This window comes from Esox lucius, chromosome 20, assembly GCF_011004845.1.
Source record: "Esox lucius isolate fEsoLuc1 chromosome 20, fEsoLuc1.pri, whole genome shotgun sequence".
NCBI lineage: Eukaryota > Metazoa > Chordata > Actinopteri > Esociformes > Esocidae > Esox > Esox lucius.
In genome coordinates, this window is record NC_047588.1 from 28,867,775 (window position 1) to 28,886,835 (window position 19,061).

Sequence of the window (19,061 nt, forward strand, 5' to 3'; positions counted from 1 at the left end):
CTGCATATCTCCATGCATCCTATTTTACAGTGGGCAAATGAACTCTGGTGGTATTTATTAGAAATGTCACACTGCAAAAGGTGAACATGTATTAGAAATATTTAGTTGCAAACAGTGAACATTGTTTTGTATCCACAAGAGGTACTGGATCTGGAGGTGGGAATTAAAAGGGAAATTTCACTACAGCTCAATTTATTTTCCAAAAAGGTTGAGAAGGAAGGTTTTGAGTGAGGAACAGAAGCGATCAATTTGCAGTGGTCTCTTAATATTAACCCTTCTGTTCCTCACTCAAAACCTTCCCTTTTGACTTTTTTGGAAAGGAAATAAAAAGGTGCAGTGGGCAAATTTTTTCCCGGAGCTGTATTTTCATTAATAAGGTATTAACATATAAAATATAATTGCACTACGCCAACACAAGCATTTTTGCCTTTCACTGGTAGACATGTTGATAAGTAGCTGTTGTCAGGCAATAGGCTAAACACAAAGGCCACAATAATTGCTACAAAACATGACTCCATTCATTTTCAGAAAAGACAGCAGGGCTCATTCAACCAATAAAATCATCACTCGACCAATGCAAACTATTCACTACAATCACGTCTGGAACACCTCCACTTACTCATAATTATCTAGGGGAACTGAAAAACACCCCGAACCCTGTAAGCACTGGAGGGTAGGACATGGAGGGAGAAACACAGAAATGGAAAAACTCACCAGACTGGAAGGGTAGTGGGGCTGAGGGCATGGGTGAGACAGGTGGGATGGAGGGATTGAGAGAGGAGAGGAGGTGGAAGGAAGTAGTGAAAGAGACAGAGTGGCTGGGGTGCTGCAGTCAACTCTCACTCTGCTCTCCTCCACTGCCTCTCCAGGCTCCTGGTTCAGAGAGCCTGGAGAGTTCCCACACCTGAACACCAACCACTGCACACATACGCACACACACACACACACACACGCACGTTCAAAGACAGAATCAGTCCTGATGTGAAGACTTCAGATTTCAATTAAATATTATACTTGTTAACTGACAACACATGGATTTGGAAAACCAATCTGAAAAAATAACAATATGTGCTATTAAAGTCCCCTCCCACTCACATTCTCCCCCAGGGTGTGGCAGGTGACCCTGAAGGTGTGCTGCTGGGCTCTCCCGGGTTCTGATAGGCTAACAGCCTCCACAGTCAGCCCCTTCCCCTCAGCACGGCCCTCACTGTGGAAACGTCCGGGAGCATGGGACCAGGGCTGCGGACCCCCTTCAAAGACAACAAGACGGGAAGCACCCAGAGACAAGACCACATCTGACACCAAGGCCTGTGGAGGGGGAGGGGGGACTAGAAGTTAAAGAGTTAAGAGGCAGAGACATAATTCCTGGTATATGTACAGAAAACCCTATTACCAGACCGAACAGCATGTATACAGAGGAGGGCAGAGCAAAATGGTTAGAATATGGTATACATTAGAAACCACACACACCTCTTTCCTGCAAATACAATAACAACTATACACACACCTTCAGGGGACTATAGGCAACGAGCCTTAACATGGAAGTGATTTTGTGGTGTTCTGTTTCCATGGTGATGCTGACAAGGGTGTGGCCTTGGCCCACGGCTTCCAGCAGCAGTCCTCCACAAAACCCTGGGCCTGGACCCACAGACCCTACAGGAATGAAAAATACTAGTTTTACAGTCTAGCCATACTAACCTACTAACGCTTAGTTAGAAATGTCTCACTCAATCAAGCCTCCACCCTCATGCACTACAGTCCATCAGGCCTCCACTGTCCTGTCACTACAGTCCATCAGGCCTCCACCCTCCTGCACTACAGTCCATCAGGCCTCCACCCTCCTGCCTCTACAATCCTCCACCCTCCAGTCTCTACAGTCCATCAGGCCTCCACCCTCCTGCACTACAGTCCATCAGGCCTCCACCCTCCTGTCTCTACAGTCCATCAGGCCTCCACCCTCCTGTCTATACAGTCCATCAGGCCTCCACCCTCCTGTCACTACAGTCCATCAGGCCTCCACCCTCCTGCACTACAGTCCATCAGGCCTCCACCCTCCTGTCACTACAGTCCATCAGGCCTCCACCCTCCAGTCTCTACAGTCCTAAACCCTCCAGTCTCTACAGTCCTCCACCCTCCTGTCACTACAGTCCATCAGGCCTCCACCCTCCTGTCACTAAAGTCCATCAGGCCTCCACCCTCCTGTCACTACAGTCCATCAGGCCTCCACCCTCCTGTCTCTACAGTCCATCAGGCCTCCACCCTCCTGTCTCTACAGTCCATCAGGCCTCCACCCTCCTGTCACTACAGTCCATCAGGCCTCCACCCTCCTGCACTACAGTCCATCAGGCCTCCACCCTCCAGTCTCTACAGTCCTCCACCCTCCAGTCTCTACAGTCCTAAACCCTCCAGTCTCTACAGTCCTCCACCCTCCAGTCTCTACAGTCCTAAACCCTCCAGTCTCTACAGTCCTAAACCCTCCAGTCTCTACAGTCCTCTACCCTCCTGTCACTAAAGTCCATCAGGCCTCCACCCTCCTGTCACTACAGTCCATCAGGCCTCCACCCTCCTGTCTCTACAGTCCATCAGGCCTCCACCCTCCTGTCTATACAGTCCATCAGGCCTCCACCCTCCTGTCACTACAGTCCATCAGGCCTCCACCCTCCTGCACTACAGTCCATCAGGCCTCCACCCTCCAGTCTCTACAGTCCTAAACCCTCCAGTCTCTACAGTCCTCCACCCTCCAGTCTCTACAGTCCTAAACCCTCCAGTCTCTACAGTCCTCCACCCTCCAGTCTCTACAGTCCTAAACCCTCCAGTCTCTACAGTCCTCCACCCTCCAGTCTCTACAGTCCTAAACCCTCCAGTCTCTACAGTCCTCCACCCTCCAGTCTCTACAGTCCACCTATAGGAGTACTTAAATGAAACCCAATACACATATACACAAAGTGATATTGATCAGTTAGTCCAGAACTACTAATGGAACTTTAAAATGATCACTGGAGTTTCTCCTGTGTTGTGAACTGGGTGCGCGCGCTTGTGTGTGTGTGTGTGTAACTTTGTTAAAAAGAAAGTGTGACCCTATGGATCAAATCCGTGTTGTAATGGACTGAGGATGAAATATACATCTGTTTTTCAGATAATTAAAACACTTAATCAAACAGGGGGAGTGATGGGGAGGAGGGAGTCACGGGGCGACGGGGGGGATGGGCAGGAGTGAGTGAGGAGAAAGAGGGGGTGACGGGGCAGGGGCTCAATGGGGAGTGGGTAATGATGGGGAGGGTGGAGTGACAAGCCCTCACAACACCTCCCTAACTGACTGTGCAGTGGACACTGAAGCCCTGTATAACAGCGGTGTGGGAGTGCACCTGGTAGAGGGGTGAAGACACCCAGTGGTTCAGTAGAGATGTGGAGGGTGATGAGAGAGCAGTCTGTCATCTCCAGCAGGGTCTGAGGACCAGAGCTCCCCTGGGGAGGCCCCTGGTTCTCCTCCTCCTGGACCCCCCAAATAGCCAGGGGTAGGGTGATGCTCTCCCCCACCCTACAGTCACGTCTTTTGGGTAAAAGTTCCACACGGTCTGGCCTCAAAACAAACACCTACACATGGCGAGGGAGGGAGAGACGAAGAGGAATGAAGACATGAGAGAGAGTGTTACGTTTTCTATTTGATTGGATAAACCTGTCCGGTCCTGGAATCTGCTCCCTTGTTGTCCAGTTCAACCAGTCACCTGTCCAGAAGCAGTGTGGAGAGGGTTGCGTGTGTCTGATGCCTGAATCTTCACAAAGCCACGCCTCTTTCCTGCTATCACCTCCCCTTTGACGGTCACTACGGCAACATCACTGTCACTCACCGACCAGGTCACAACTCCACTGCCACCCTCAACCTGAACACACACACACACACACAGGTCATGATCAGACACTCAACCAGTCCACACACACAGATACAGTGGGGAGAACAAGTATTTGATACACTGCCGATTTTGCAGGTTTTCCTATTTACAAAGTATGTAGATGTCTGTAATTTTTATCATAGGTACTCTTCAACTGTGAGAGACGGAATCTAAAACAAAAATCCAGAAAATCACATTGTATGATTTTTTTATAATTAACTAAAGACATAAGTATTTGATCACCTACCAACCAGTAAGAATTCTGGCTCTCACCGACCTGTTTGTTTTTCTTTAAGAAGCCCTCCTGTTCTCCACTCATTACCTGTATTAACTGCACCGGTTTGGACTCATTACCTGTATAAAAGACACCTGTCCACACAGTCAAACAGACTCCAACCTCTCCACAATGGCCAAGACCAGAGAGCTGTGTAAGGACATCAGGGATACAATTGTAGACCTGCACAAGGCTGGGATGGGCTACAGGACAATAGGCAAGCAATTTAGTGAGAACAACTGTTGGAGCAATTATTAGAAAATGGAAGAAGTTCAAGATGACGGTCAATCTCCCTCGGTCTGGGGCTCCATGCAAGATCTCACCTCGTGGGGCATCAATGATCATGAGGAAGGTGAGGGATCAGCCCAGAACTACACGGCAGGACCTGGTCAATGACCTGAAGAGAGCTGGGACCACAGTCTCAAAGAAAACCATTAGTAACACACTACGCCATCATGGATTAAAATCCTGCAGCGCACACAAGGTCCCCCTGCTCAAGCCAGTGCATGTCCAGGCCCGTCTGAAGTTTGCCAGTGACCATCTGGATGATCCAGAGGAGGAATGGGAGAAGGTCATGTGGTCTGATGAGACAAAAATTTTGCTTTTTGGTCTAAACTCCACTCGCTGTGTTTGGAGGAAGAAGAAGGATGAGTACAACCCCAAGAACACCATCCCAACCGTGAAGCATGGAGGTGGAAACATCATTCTTTGGGGATGCTTTTCTGCAAAGGGGACAGGACGACTGCACCGTATTGAGGGGAGGATGGATGGGGCCATGTATTGTGTGATCTTGGTCGACAACCTCCTTCCCTCAGTAAGAGCATTGAAGATGGGTCGTGGCTGGGTCTTCCAGAATGACAACTACCTGAAACACACAGCCAGGGCAACTCAGGAGTGGCTCTGTAAGAAGCATCTCAAGGTCCTGGAGTGGCCTAGCCAGTCTCCAGACCTGAACCCAATAGAAAATCTTGGAGGGAGCTGAAAGTCCGTATTGCTGCAGTGTATGCAAACCTGGTCAAGAACTACAGGAAACGTATGATCTCTGTAATTGCAAACAAAGGTTTCTGTACCAAATATTCAGTTCGGCTTTTCTGATGTATCAAATACTTATGTCATGCAATAAAATGCAAATGAATTACTTAAAAATCATTTTATGGATTTTTGTACCTATGATAAAAATTACAGACTTCTACATGCTTTGTAAGTGGGAAAACCTGCAAAATCGGCAGTGTATCAAATACTTGTTCTCCCCACTGTATGTCATGATCAGACACTCAATCTGACCACACACACACACAGATATGTCATGATCAGATACTCAACCTGTCCATACACACAGATATGTCATGATCAGACTCTCAACCTGTCCACACACACACAGATATGTCAGGATCAGACACTCAACCTGTCACACACACACAGATATGTCATGATCAGACACTCAACCTGTCCACACACACAGATATGTCATGATCAGACTCTCAACCTGTCCACACACACACAGATATGTCAGGATCAGACACTCAACCTGTCACACACACACACAGATATGTCATGATCAGACACTCAACCTGTCCACACACACAGATATGTCATGATCAGACACTCAACCTGTCACACACACACAGATATGTCATGATCAGACACTCAACCTGTCCACACATATAAAGACACAGGTCATGAACCAGTGATAAATACCCCCGTCTCTGATACAGACACACCTTCATGTGGTGCTGATAGAGTGGTCCCTCAGGTTGCCAGGGAAACACGAAGATACAGGGCCGCAGGGTGAGGGGCGCATAGATCTCCACTTCCTGCTCTGCTCTGATTGGTGGAATCAGAGGTAAGGCAATGCCATCCTGTAGAGGGGACAATGATGTCACCCAGATCTAGATGTTTGGCTGTCTGACAAAGGTGTGTGTACCTCAGTGAGAACGCTGAACAGGGCAGCTCGTACAGTAGTGACTGATAAATGTGTACCTCAGTGAGAACGCTGAACAGGGCAGCTCGTACAGTAGTGACTGATAAATGTGTACCTCAGTGAGAACGCTGAACAGGGCAGCTCGTACAGTAGTGACTGATAAATGTGTACCTCAGTGAGAACGCTGAACAGGGCAGCTCGTACAGTAGTGACTGATAAATGTGTACCTCAGTGAGAACGCTGAACAGGGCAGCTCGTACAGTAGTGACTGATAAATGTGTACCTCAGTGAGAACGCTGAACAGGGCAGCTCGTACAGTAGTGACTGATAAATGTGTACCTCAGTGAGAACGCTGAACAGGGCAGCTCGTACAGTAGTGACTGATAAATGTGTACCTCAGTGAGAACGCTGAACAGGGCAGCTCGTACAGTAGTGACTGATAAATGTGTACCTCAGTGAGAACGCTGAACAGGGCAGCTCGTACAGTAGTGACTGATAAATGTGTACCTCAGTGAGAACGCTGAACAGGGCAGCTCGTACAGTAGTGACTGATAAATGTGTACCTCAGTGAGAACGCTGAACAGGGCAGCTCGTACAGTAGTGACTGATAAATGTGTACCTCAGTGAGAACGCTGAACAGGGCAGCTCGTACAGTAGTGACTGATAAATGTGTACCTCAGTGAGAACGCTGAACAGGGCAGCTCGTACAGTAGTGACTGATAAATGTGTACCTCAGTGAGAACGCTGAACAGGGCAGCTCGTACAGTAGTGACTGATAAATGTGTACCTCAGTGAGAACGCTGAACAGGGCAGCTCGTACAGTAGTGACTGATAAATGTGTACCTCAGTGAGAACGCTGAACAGGGCAGCTCGTACAGTAGTGACTGATAAATGTGTACCTCAGTGAGAACGCTGAACAGGGCAGCTCGTACAGTAGTGACTGATAAATGTGTACCTCAGTGAGAACGCTGAACAGGGCAGCTCGTACAGTAGTGACTGATAAATGTGTACCTCAGTGAGAACGCTGAACAGGGCAGCTCGTACAGTAGTGACTGATAAATGTGTACCTCAGTGAGAACGCTGAACAGGGCAGCTCGTACAGTAGTGACTGATAAATGTGTACCTCAGTGAGAACGCTGAACAGGGCAGCTCGTACAGTAGTGACTGATAAATGTGTACCTCAGTGAGAACGCTGAACAGGGCAGCTCGTACAGTAGTGACTGATAAATGTGTACCTCAGTGAGAACGCTGAACAGGGCAGCTCGTACAGTAGTGACTGATAAATGTGTACCTCAGTGAGAACGCTGAACAGGGCAGCTCGTACAGTAGTGCGGCCAGTTCCCAGTGTTTCCACTACATGGTAGGAACTGTTAGTAGAGGACTCCAAGACATTGAACAGCCAATCAGAGAGCTCAATGGTCATCACCACATTCTACCAGAGAAAGGGAGGGGTTAGAGAGGACAGGAAGAAAATAAAAGAGACAGCTGGTAGGTTATGAATCCTGTCCAACATAGAGAAATGAAGATGAAATAAAAGTGACAATAGATTCATAACCTACCAGCTGTCTCTTTTACTCTAGCCCTTTGAAACAACCCCCTACCCAAACAACCTGCTGCAAACCAGAATGGGGTGATCATGTAACTGTTGATCCCTTTTCCAAACAGACCAAAGAGACACTCAAAGCCAGTGCTTCCCACCCAGGGGTACTAGGACCCCTGGGGGTTCTTGGCCTCTCCACAGAGGGTACTTTAGAACACTCATGACACTATAGGCATACTAGTGAAATTAACATGAGGGAGTACTCCAAGCAGAGCAAAATTCTGTCAGTGGTACAGGAACTGAAAAAGGTTGGGAACCACTGAGTCAAAGTTGAGAAATGGTCCGGATCTGGCCCGCAGGCCAACTGTTGAAGAGCTATGAAATTGGCTGGTGAGCAGGGCTACTGAACTCTCATCCTGGATGGCCAAAACACTTCAGGATTCCATCCGCTCCTTTTAAATTAGGGACTTAATTCAGACCTAAGAAACCAGATGAGAAACAAAAAAGGAAGTGTTCTGGGCCTCCAGGACAAGAGTTGAATATCCCTGCTGTAGAGATTATTATAAGGTAGGGTAACAGTAACATTTGACTGTAAAGGTTTTTTGTAAGGTAGGGTAACAGTTACATTATCATGAAAAGGTTTTTTGTAAGGTAGGGTAACAGTAACATTAGAATGTAAATTATTTTTGTAAGGTAGGGTAAAAGTAACATTAGACTGTAAAGGTTTTTTGTAAGGTAGGGTAACAGTAACATTAGACTGTAAAGGTTTTTTGTAAGGTAGGGTAACAGTAACATTAGACTGTAAAGGTTTTTTGTAAGGTAGGGTAACAGTAACATTAGACTGTAAAGGTTTTTTGTAAGGTAGGGTAACAGTAACATTAGACTGTAATGTTTTTTTTTAAGGTAGGGTAACAGTAACATTAGACTGAAAAGGTTTTTTGTAAGGTAGGGTAACAGAAACACTAGACTGTATAGGTTTGTGTAAGGTAGGGTAACAGTAACATTAGACTAAAAAAGGTTTTTTGTAAGGTAGGGTAACAGTAACATTAGACTGTAAAGGTTTTTTGTAAGGTATGGTAACAGTAACATTAGACTGCAAAGGTTTTTTGTAAGGTAGGGTAACAGTAACATTAGACTGTAAAGGTTTTTTGTAAGGTAGGGTAACAGTAACATTAGACTGTAAAGGTTTTTTGTAAGGTAGGGTAACAGTAACATTAGACTGTAAAGGTTTTTTGTAAGGTAGGGTAACAGTAACATTAGACTGTAAAGGTTTTTTGTAAGGTAGGGTAACAGTATCATTTGTCATTGTAATGTTACCTTTGCAAGATGTGCTGTGTGTCCCTCCTGGTCATGAACTCGAATGGTCACCTGGTACTGACGATCACTCTCCAACACCCACCTGTCCTTCTCCTCTTCTACACCTAGCGCTAAACATACGCAATATCCCATATTTTCCCCACACACTTCGATCCTAATGCACAGAAGGACTGGTGGAACAATGCTCCATATGTGGCCATCATTAGCCAATTTGAAAGACCCCGGCAAGATAGCCACTGGCTCAGTCGGCTTGGTCTAACTTGTAGTGATAAAATAACGTTACTACAGTAGCTCGCTAGTTAGCGTTTTGAGGGACTTTTTAATTTAGTGTTGGAGCCTACTAGCTGGTTAACACACACACATACATACTCTGACTTACTCAGGTAGCTGGGCTCTACCACAATCACAGAGCAGCGGGGCAGATGGGATGTGAAGTCCTTGGTGAGGCCTGGGTACAGGGAATGATGAGGAACACCACACAAAGGGGACACATGGCAACGCTGCGGCGCTCAACTACAAACCACTATGCTGCTGTGAACAGGCACGGCTCTCCCATGGTGGGAGGTTACCTGGGTGTGTGACGGACAACGTGGTGCGGCCCAGTCCGATGGCGGTGACAGTCCCAGTGTCCTGGTCCACTGTGATGACATCGTCTGGCTCTTCTCCGTCCAAGTGGTTCTCCACTGACAGCTGATACTGTCCCTCACCCAGCGCCACCCCTTCAGACAGAGAAGGGTCGAGCCCAGCGCGGGGGCGGTCAGGGAGAAGCAGAAATGTTGGCGGACGCCTACCACATCTCCGAAAGACAAGGCACCGGTCTACATCAGGGACTCACTCATCTGTTTGTTGTGCACCTGTCTCCATACTCCATAGGACAGGGCGGAGCCTAACAGTAGGTATGTGTCATGGGAGGGGCTGAGGTAAAGTCTGTCTGTCACCACCAGGCTCACAGAGGCTGGCTTTAGCCACTAGGGAAAAGACAAGTGACGGGTAAATAAAAACAGTCAAACCAAAAAATAGAAACATGGAAAATCTATCGCGCCACACATCCATTTAGTTGTCTGTATATCCACTAATCCATTAATCCCTTTTATCAATACGACCTTAAGAATGCACACGTATCCCTCCCTACCTCGTACTCTGGATGTGCGAGCGAGACCCTGACCCATGTCGCCCCACTACGAACACCCTCCAGTAACACCCTGTCCCCCATCTGACCCGCTTCCTCTAGGGACAGGATGTGATGCAGCGGGGAGTAGCCTGCCTCCGAGAAACGAACAAACCTACAAAGAAAATGTATATAAACACATGAAGTTACATAACACTTACATTAATATTACTAGGTAAGACACAGGTGAGACGGTTCTCCGCGGACTGTCTGTGTCACTCTCCTCTGTCAGCTTCTTGGATGCTTTCTCTTCTCATTCATTGTCTTACCTCTCTCACCTCATTAGTTCCCTCTCTCACCTAACACTCTCTGCTGTCTCCGAGTCCTTTGCTAGCTTCCACTCAAACTGCAGACCTGCCAAACTGCTGAATGTGTTGCCTGAGAGAGAGATGATGACAAGGTGATAATGACTTCCACAGGGAGACAGACGCCTGAAGTAACAGTAGACACACCATGTCTGTCAGATAGTCTGTGTGTCTTCCTGACTGTCATAGACCCAGAGGCAGAGACTACCCTAGGACATGTTTTAACATACATGTTACTAGAACTTGTTTTTATGACAATGGAACTGTTTTTAAGATACTAGGACCTGTTTTCAAGACACTAGGACCTGTTTTTAAAGATAATAGGACATATTTCTAAGCTGATAAAATGCAGAGCAAAGGGAATGCCTACAGGGCTGTAGCTGGATGATGATGTAGCTGCCAGTTCCTACTTTCATGGCCTTAAGGAAAAGAACAATTACAGTGCTTGGATTCTCTTCTGCACTATTCAACCATGTAGTAAGTGAGGCCAAATTATGGTGGAGTGATGTCTTGTTAATGTCGCCACCCTTTCAAGAGCTCTTGCAGCCAACACTGAGGCGGATGAGGGATAACCGGACGTTTGTTTTTACCACGGCCAGACAGACAAAAACTGTTGACAATTAAATAGTACTTTTTTCACTCCCTTTTTTTATTTTTTCTGGGTTCCTGTGGTACATTTGGACGTGTGAGAATAATGTGGGCTAATACCCATAACCCATTCTAATGGTGGGATGAAAGCAGAAACCCCTTGCCTAGATAATGACTTCTGTATAGTTATAGGTGTGTGGTGGGTTAAATATCAATGAAAAGGTGGGTACCTCCTGAGTCCAGGGCCATGATGACTAGTTCAAGGGGCGGGTCCTCAGTAAACAATTGACGAGTTGTTGTGACAATCTGAATCTGCTTGATTTGGTCAATGATGACATCACAGCGCAGGATGTGGCCGGTCACTAAAAGATGTTGAGGGTTATTTAAAGCTACACCCTACACACCCATTGCACTCATTCAGTTCTGCCTTTTCAATTATGGTTGTGCAGCTGATATCCAGTCAGATGGGCACTCATACACCCCTTACCAGAGTCTTCACCCTGTATGATGGCCACTCGGCTAGTTTCCAGAAGAGCAGACCCAGGTAGGGCGGACACCAGGGCCTGCTGACTACAGGTGGATGGAGACAAGGTGGAGGGTGGCATGGACAAAGAAAGGGGCCGAACACTGACTGTCTGAGGTCGAGAGGACACCCTGTGTAGAGTATATCACAAACACACACCTGTTACTCTAGTATTGAAGTTGCTTATAGCACTATGAAATGTTTTATTGAAATTGGCAATTGTTTTCATTCACTGTCACTCACCATTTATAGCATCCCTTCTCCGCGGTCAACGTGAAGTTGATATGATTATGATTTGAGCTGGGCAAAAGTAACTTAGGAACATTGAGTCTTGTTGACTGACTCCAAGCAATAATCGTTAAAATAAAAATAAATAGCTTACATAATACTTTAACGTTTAAAAGGGCCATTATTGTGATTACATTCTAAGGTCTCAACAATTGTGATCAGAACATTGACTACTGTACATGTACTCCCTTCGTTATTAGTTAGCTAGACACCTATAGGTCAAGTTGTTGATTTAGCTAGCTACCGTACCGTTAACAGCTATCTAGCTACTGTAATCGTAAAAAGTACAACCATACTTGTTCGTTAGAGTTCTATTTCTAAGTGAACGAATGTAACAGATAAAATCGGCAGTTAAAGGCAATTTAGCAATATTGCAATTCTGCGTAGGTAGCACAGCGCCCACTGAAATCGATTGAATTAATATTGTTGATTTTTGATCTCAGGGTCCGCGCAAAACAAACCTGGTTCACGTTAGACCGAACAGTGACGTCATGTGCTTACACTGTAAGGGCTTTTTTATCATCATGAAGCCAAATCGACAAATCAAACACCGAATTATTAAAGTAAAACATTTTACCGACATAATATCCAACACATTCACAAATGTTGTCTCCTCAAAAGACACATTCACTTGTGCGACTTCTACCCCACGACATGTTCTGAAATTCATAACTGCAAATGAACTGATTTGAATAGTAAAGAATGATATTATTGCCATTCAATATCTTTTTTTTAAAGTGTGTTTTTGTTTGTGAGTGTCAGGCACAGTAGATATCATGCTCCAGGTAGCGTGTATAATGGTAGGTAAGCAAAAACAGACAAGAAATAATGAATTGATGTTATATAGATATATACTTTATTAAGTCTCTCTGGTAAAATAAAATTACAAAATAATTTCAACCTCAAACGCACCTCCCCACGTCCATAATTTATTATTACAGTTTATTATTAATACATCTATCTTAATTGTCAGGACGAAAGAGATGAATACCATAGTATAGTAATAATAGATATCAGCTATAACTGCCTTAAATCGTAATGGTAGAAAAGACTGAGCAATTCAAAGCTAGGTTTCTGTAAGAGCATACTGTACAATATCCCAAGCAGGTGTAATTAGGCAATCCGGCCACAGAATGTCGCTATAAGACAGTTTTCAAAATGGTCTCCGTAGAAAGGGCTTACAGAAGTAAAATAGTCTTATTCTATTACATCATAATCATTATTTTCAGATTTATAGTCTCTCCGTCTATTGGGTTACGTTTTGTAAGCAACCATTTCTCTCTTGCCATGGCCTGTATCTTTCCTTCCCTGTCTATGGCAGTCCATCTCATATCTGGCCGTGAAAAGTGCACTTACTATTTACTAGTCCACATCCAGATTTTCAGTTATTCTTCAGAAACATTTTCAAGAAATCTGAAACCGCTCTTCCCATCTCCTCTCCCCGTGACAGTCTCCCCTGCCTCTCTTTTGAAGTCCATTTGAGAGAGAGAGCACTTTGGTAGATTTTATGTGTGTGTGTGTGTGTGTATGCGCGTGTGTATGTGTGTGTGCATGTGTGAGAATTTCTCTCAGTGTGTGCCCCTGTGCAAACTGTGTGCATGTGGTTTAAAATGTACATTCATGAAAACTGAGTTGTTTGGGGAACGTGTGGGCATAAGGAAATATGGCAGTAGTGTTTCCTTTGTGCCTGTCTACGCTCTTTGTGTAGTGTATTAAATGCCTGGCAGTATGTTGTTTTCAGTTGGACTTGGCAGTTATAGGCTATAGCATTGTTTTCTTGTGATCTAGTCGTGCATTGTATTATTTGTATTTTGGGGGATATTTTGTGTGTGTGTGCTGTGTATTTTGTGTGTGTGTGTGTGTGTGTGTGTATATATAATGTTGCGTGTGTACAGTATGTACTGTATTATGGTCATATTGATTATATGGTTCATTAAAGGGTCGCTCGTGTTCACACAATTAGCAATTAGATAGAAAATACATCGTAAGGATAAAAAGTCATTGTCATTAATAATTCCTGATGGATGGATCGAGAGAGAGATTACGATGAAAGGAGAGAAAGAGGGAAGCGTAAGAGAGAGGATGAAAAAGGAGAGGGAGACATTTTGTCCTGTAATTAAAGTGAATTCCATTGGGACTGTGTTGCTGTAATTATTCTTAATTATCTCTCCTCCCATTCGTCCCCTTCTCTCTTATCCTTCCCTTTCTCCACCACTCTTCCCTCTTAAGACTCCAAACCCTCATCCTCACCAATTCTAAGTCCATCCTCTCTCTTACTTCCATCCCTCCCACATCCGCTCGTCTCTGTTCCTCCCTCTTATATTTCTCCCCTAACACCGACTACACTCCTCCTCTCTTCCACCTCCTCTCATCACAATCTTTCGCCTCCCCTCTTCTCCCAGCTCTCCTTAGAAGCTTGATGAGCTAGTGTTGGGCTTCTGACTGCCCTCTCTTACCCCTCCCATCCTTCATCCCCTCTGCATCAGCTGTGGGAGCTAGTGTTGGAGTTGACCTCATACCCTGTTCCCTCATCCACTCACCCCTCCTCACCCCTGATCCCAACTCGCCCTCTTTATCCTCCTCCACTTCCCACTTCCCAGCTCTCTTTTTCCTTTTCTCCTCTCCCATTTCCTCTTCTATAGCCCGGCCTCCTTTTCTTCAACAACTAGAAGTGCTAGTATTGGGACTAGTGCTGCCTTCTACGGTTCCGTCCGTGGGATGCGGTGGCTGTGAAGACTGCTGGGGCTCAGGTGCCAGCATTGGGCTTGGGGTCAGGGCGTGGGCAGGGGCCAGCTGAGTAACAGGTACCAGGGAAGTTCCCCCTCCACCTCCTCGGCCGTCCCTGGCATCCCTCTCCCGGAGTAGGTGGAGCAGGGTGGTGTGCTGTGCGGATAGAGTGGCGGACAGGTGGGCAGGCAGGGCAGTGAAGCCAGCGGTCAGTTGCTCCACCCGCGTCTCCAGAGACAGCATTTGGCGCTCCAGGTCCTCACTGCGGTCATTCAGCTCTGACATCAGTTCATACATCACACTCTGCATCTGTACACACACACACACAAGTGCATACCAGCAAACAGGAAGAAAGGGAAAAAGATTTGCATGGTTGTGGGCAATTTGAATTTAAATGTCACTTAAATAGGTGATTCGTTTTAAATTCAACATTTTCAAACGATGTAACATCTTCACCTGCTCTATTTATTGAGGAATAATTGACAATTAATAGAATAGTACGATATGTTAATTTTCACCCCAATTTCCTCCCCTCCCAATTTCATGATGTCCAATTTGTGATCCTGGCCTTGTTGCAACACTGCACCACCTGGTTCGGGAGAGGCAAAGATTAAGACGTGTCCTCTGATAGCACATCTCACCCAGCCGCTCTCCTTCCTATCACACTGCTCGCTCAACCAGGAAAGATTTGCCAGCACTTAAGTGCTAGGGGGGGAAAAGAACATTTCCCAGGCAACAACCACTTGCAGGCATTAGACAGACCACAAAGAGTCACCAGAGTACAATGAGACAAAACAGCCATGTCTGACATCCAACCCCTCCACCCTGGGTGGCGTTGCACCAAATGTACACTGCCCTCTGGGGGACCTGGGCACTGCTGGATTCCCACTACTACCGTGAGGCAGTGACACTAAGGGTCTCTGAATTCTTCAAATAATTAATGAACTGAATATAATATTATACCCCTGGTATAATATTAATTATATATTTTTTTTTTCTAGTTATCATTTGGGTTGTAGCGTGTTGCTTAAGCAATATTGGGAATTTCTGTTCATGCCAATAAAGCTTGCAAAGGTTTATCCAGACACTTTTTATTGTTATCAGCTAACGGTTTTCTGTGGTTTAAATTGCATACGTTATTTCTTCATTTAAATGTTTATTTATGATAAATATGAAGAAGGTATATCAGCAACTTGGGTGTGAGAAAGGTCTTTGCAAATCCATGAGAAGGTGAAAGAGACAGAGCAGAGAGGGAGAAGGGAGGAGGAGTGTTGGAAAGGGAAACCCTCTATGTGGGCGTTATCGCATAGTAAAGCTGGAATAAGAGAGGAGAGGGAGTAAAGAACACCCATCCATTACCCATCAGTATAGGGTTACCATGGTAAAGCAGAGTGGCCCATTGAGATTGAATAATGTGAAAATATGTCGGGCAAAAGGCAATGATCTGTAGACACACACACACTCACATACTCTCTCATTCCATTTATCTCTTTCTCCCCATCTCACACAATCTCCTGTTCTCTCTCTGTCTCCCGTCCTCTCCCGTTCTCTCCTGTCCTCTCTCTCCCACCCTCTGTCTCATGCATGCACGCACACATGCACGCACACATGCACGCACACATGCTCACACTAACACATGAGCAGAAAAACACCCCTCCCTCTCTCCTCTCATCTTGCTCTCAGTCATCCCTGTTTTAACACTTGTTGCTAGGAGACGCAAAGCCACAGAAAAAGATGGGTCAGCATGGAAACAGCGGAATGCTGAGATATATTTGGGAGGCAAAGGTACAGTACGTGTGTGTGTGTTTGTGTGTCCTGCTCCCGAGGGCTTTTGAGTGTGTGTGTATTTGTTCTGTGTGTGCGCTGTCTTGACAACACGAATAACGCCAGTCAATAAGGCAAAAGGAAACAACGCCATCCAATATTGTGTATATTTACAGATTTCAGCACTAAACAATGTTTAGTGTTTGTGTGTGAGTTTGTCACCTTCGAAAGGTCCACCAGAGTGTTGGCCTGATCACTCAGTTTCCTCTGTTCCATCTTCACACTACGCAATCTGCAAAAAAACACGTACACACACACGCACACGCACCCAAACACACACACTGTGACAAAGACACAAATGGCTGACTTATCCACAACAGAGTCCAGGCAGAAATCTTTTGCTTATTATTGTTATTGGCTCGGTAAGGCTAACAGCAGGTGTACAGCATCAGATTATAGGATTATACAGCATATACCAGACAAAGAAGGAGCCAACTAGAATGAAATGGGTCGTAACAGGGCTGCAACTACCATAAATTAAACTTGTGCTGTTTAGTTCCCCCAGTCCCAGGGAGCAACAGAGGCTACACCATTATGATTAACTAACCTGGAAGACAATGTGTGATGAAGGTAGTCAGTCACTGAACTGACCAACTGACCAAACTGACCAAATTCAACACACCTCGTCTTTTATGTGGGGTATTTAAAACAAAACAGCAGCTCCTGTGTCTCCAGGAATAGGGCTGTCTACTCCAGGGTTGACCGGTGCTGTCTGGACTTTACCTCATTAAAGATTTAGTCCTGTTATGGCCATGTTCACATGAATCATTTAGAAATTGTGTCAAGAGAAAATCAAAATGCTTCACTCTGTATTACACCTTTACTGTACACAGCCTGCAGACAGATACTTTTTATTGTATGAGATATTAGAGCAAATATAATTAAAATCCAGTGTTAAGCAGTCAACTGAAATGTAGGTTATTTTATGAATGGTTAAATAGTTAATTGAACTGCTGTAGGTTTTCTGCGCTGATGTTGTTGAGTACTTGCCTAATAAAATTAATAAAACTAATAAAAATCCCAGTGTCTCACTCTTTATGGTAACACTTTATTTGAAGGGGTGTGCATAAGAGTGACATGACACTGTCATGATCCTGTCATAACCATGACATGACACATGAAGGAATCATTTTGAACGTTTATGAATGTTATTATTAGGTGTCATACGGTTGATTATGTAATATTTTTATGCAAGGTTGACATTGTTTGGGATGTCTTTGTTATGACAACTTGACATTAACTGAGACAGCATAACCTGTCAGTATCTTTTTTTATGACAACATGACAGTAACCAAGACAACATAACCTGTCATAAACATGGGCTAGGCAGGTAGTACTGATTTTATCCCTAGGATTAATATAACTGAATTTTGTAAATGTATTGTTTAGGAACTTTGCAATCGTTGCACTGTAAGTGTTCCTTGTTCCTCGTCGTTAGCTGGCTTCGGTTGGTTATTAGCTGGCTCCAGTTAGCTGTATGCTAGCTCCAGTCAAGTGTTTGTCAGTTCCGGGTAGCACTTCGCTAACTTGGTCAGCCATGTCCTATTTGTGTTAACATGAAGGTAATTTGTTAAACCATCACTATCTAGTCTACTTTATAAATAATGTTTTCAGTGTGATTATATTATGAATAGTTTATATTACTTAGGCTATTGTTCATGCAAAGAACTAGGTACTGAAAACTACTAATGACACTGTTATGAAAGCATTTCACGGTGTTATAACACGTCATTACATCTTTATGACAAGTCCAAATTGTGCCACTTGAGGTCAAGAAAAATATTCATGACACAATTATAATGGTCTCATGGCAACTAATGTCAAAACCAACCACATATTACAGTTGTATTTAATGCTAACACATGAAGCTAAATAGTTCATTCAAGTTTGATAATCAGGCCTGCTATGACAGCTAATGTTTCTGACTAACTGTGCCACAGCATGGTTTGGCATTTGCTCTGTAGCTGACTGGAAGGCCCTGCAATGGGTGGTGGAAACTGCCCAGCACATCACTGGTACCCAGCTCCCGGCCATCGTAGACCTCCAGCACAAGCGGTGTCTGCACAGGGTATGTGGCATCATCAGGGACCCTTCACATCCATGCCACAAACTGTTTGCTCTCCTTCCATTAGGCAGGTGGTAAAGGTCTCTTCGTTCCCGCACCAGCAGGCTCAGGAACACTTTCTTTCCATCTGCTGTAACCCTGCTGAACTCTGTGACCCATCACTAACCATATCCACCCTTTGTACTACTGGACTCTGACACTGCCTTGCAAAGTCTGACGTTTTCAGTTGTTACAGGTAGATATCTACCTCGGGAACCTCATTGCTGCTATCCCTGCATTTCAGTTGCGCATTTCATTGTACTGTACTTGTTCAATTACAATAAAGTTGAATCTAATCTAAAGTTGTCATAACAAAGAAATTGACAGGATATTTTGTCTTAGTTAATGTCAAGTTGTCATAACAAAGATATCCCAAATAATCTCAATCTTGCATAAAAATGATATAATCAACCAAACAACACCTAAAGACAACATTCATAAATGTTCATAATGATTCTTACTTGTGTCATGTCATGGCTATGACAGTATCATGACAATGTCCATAATTAAATGGAATTCAACTAATTGAACTGCTGTAGGTTCTCGCCCGGTGTAACTGTCCAGGCAGGAAGATGCGGGATTAGCAAAGAAG

General features: G+C 44.9%; 2 protein-coding genes across 3 annotated transcripts in view; both read right to left on the bottom strand.

Moving 5' to 3' along the window:
* Nucleotides 1–12,226, bottom strand: part of LOC105024486 (nuclear pore membrane glycoprotein 210) — a 34,126-nt gene extending 21,900 nt beyond the window's left edge. For both annotated transcript variants that reach the window (XM_029115904.2, XM_029115903.2), the window contains exons 1-16: nucleotides 11,770–12,226; nucleotides 11,491–11,657; nucleotides 11,234–11,365; nucleotides 10,410–10,488; nucleotides 10,075–10,225; nucleotides 9,778–9,910; nucleotides 9,512–9,661; nucleotides 9,322–9,390; nucleotides 8,943–9,052; nucleotides 7,377–7,517; nucleotides 5,886–6,023; nucleotides 3,726–3,881; nucleotides 3,366–3,594; nucleotides 1,508–1,653; nucleotides 1,096–1,308; nucleotides 715–918 (exon numbers count right to left, since the gene is read on the bottom strand). In XM_029115904.2, the coding sequence (XP_028971737.2) occupies nucleotides 715–918; nucleotides 1,096–1,308; nucleotides 1,508–1,653; nucleotides 3,366–3,594; nucleotides 3,726–3,881; nucleotides 5,886–6,023; nucleotides 7,377–7,517; nucleotides 8,943–9,052; nucleotides 9,322–9,390; nucleotides 9,512–9,661; nucleotides 9,778–9,910; nucleotides 10,075–10,225; nucleotides 10,410–10,488; nucleotides 11,234–11,365; nucleotides 11,491–11,657; nucleotides 11,770–11,936 (2,385 nt within the window). In that variant the 5' untranslated portion in view covers nucleotides 11,937–12,226. The remainder of the gene's footprint in view (nucleotides 1–714; nucleotides 919–1,095; nucleotides 1,309–1,507; nucleotides 1,654–3,365; nucleotides 3,595–3,725; nucleotides 3,882–5,885; nucleotides 6,024–7,376; nucleotides 7,518–8,942; nucleotides 9,053–9,321; nucleotides 9,391–9,511; nucleotides 9,662–9,777; nucleotides 9,911–10,074; nucleotides 10,226–10,409; nucleotides 10,489–11,233; nucleotides 11,366–11,490; nucleotides 11,658–11,769) is intronic.
* Nucleotides 12,227–12,647: 421 nt separating this feature from the next.
* Nucleotides 12,648–19,061, bottom strand: part of kcnn3 (potassium intermediate/small conductance calcium-activated channel, subfamily N, member 3) — a 62,992-nt gene continuing 56,578 nt past the window's right edge. The window contains 2 exon segments of the mRNA XM_013139275.4: nucleotides 12,648–14,850; nucleotides 16,528–16,597. Of these exon segments, the coding sequence (XP_012994729.1) occupies nucleotides 14,473–14,850; nucleotides 16,528–16,597 (448 nt within the window). The 3' untranslated portion in view covers nucleotides 12,648–14,472.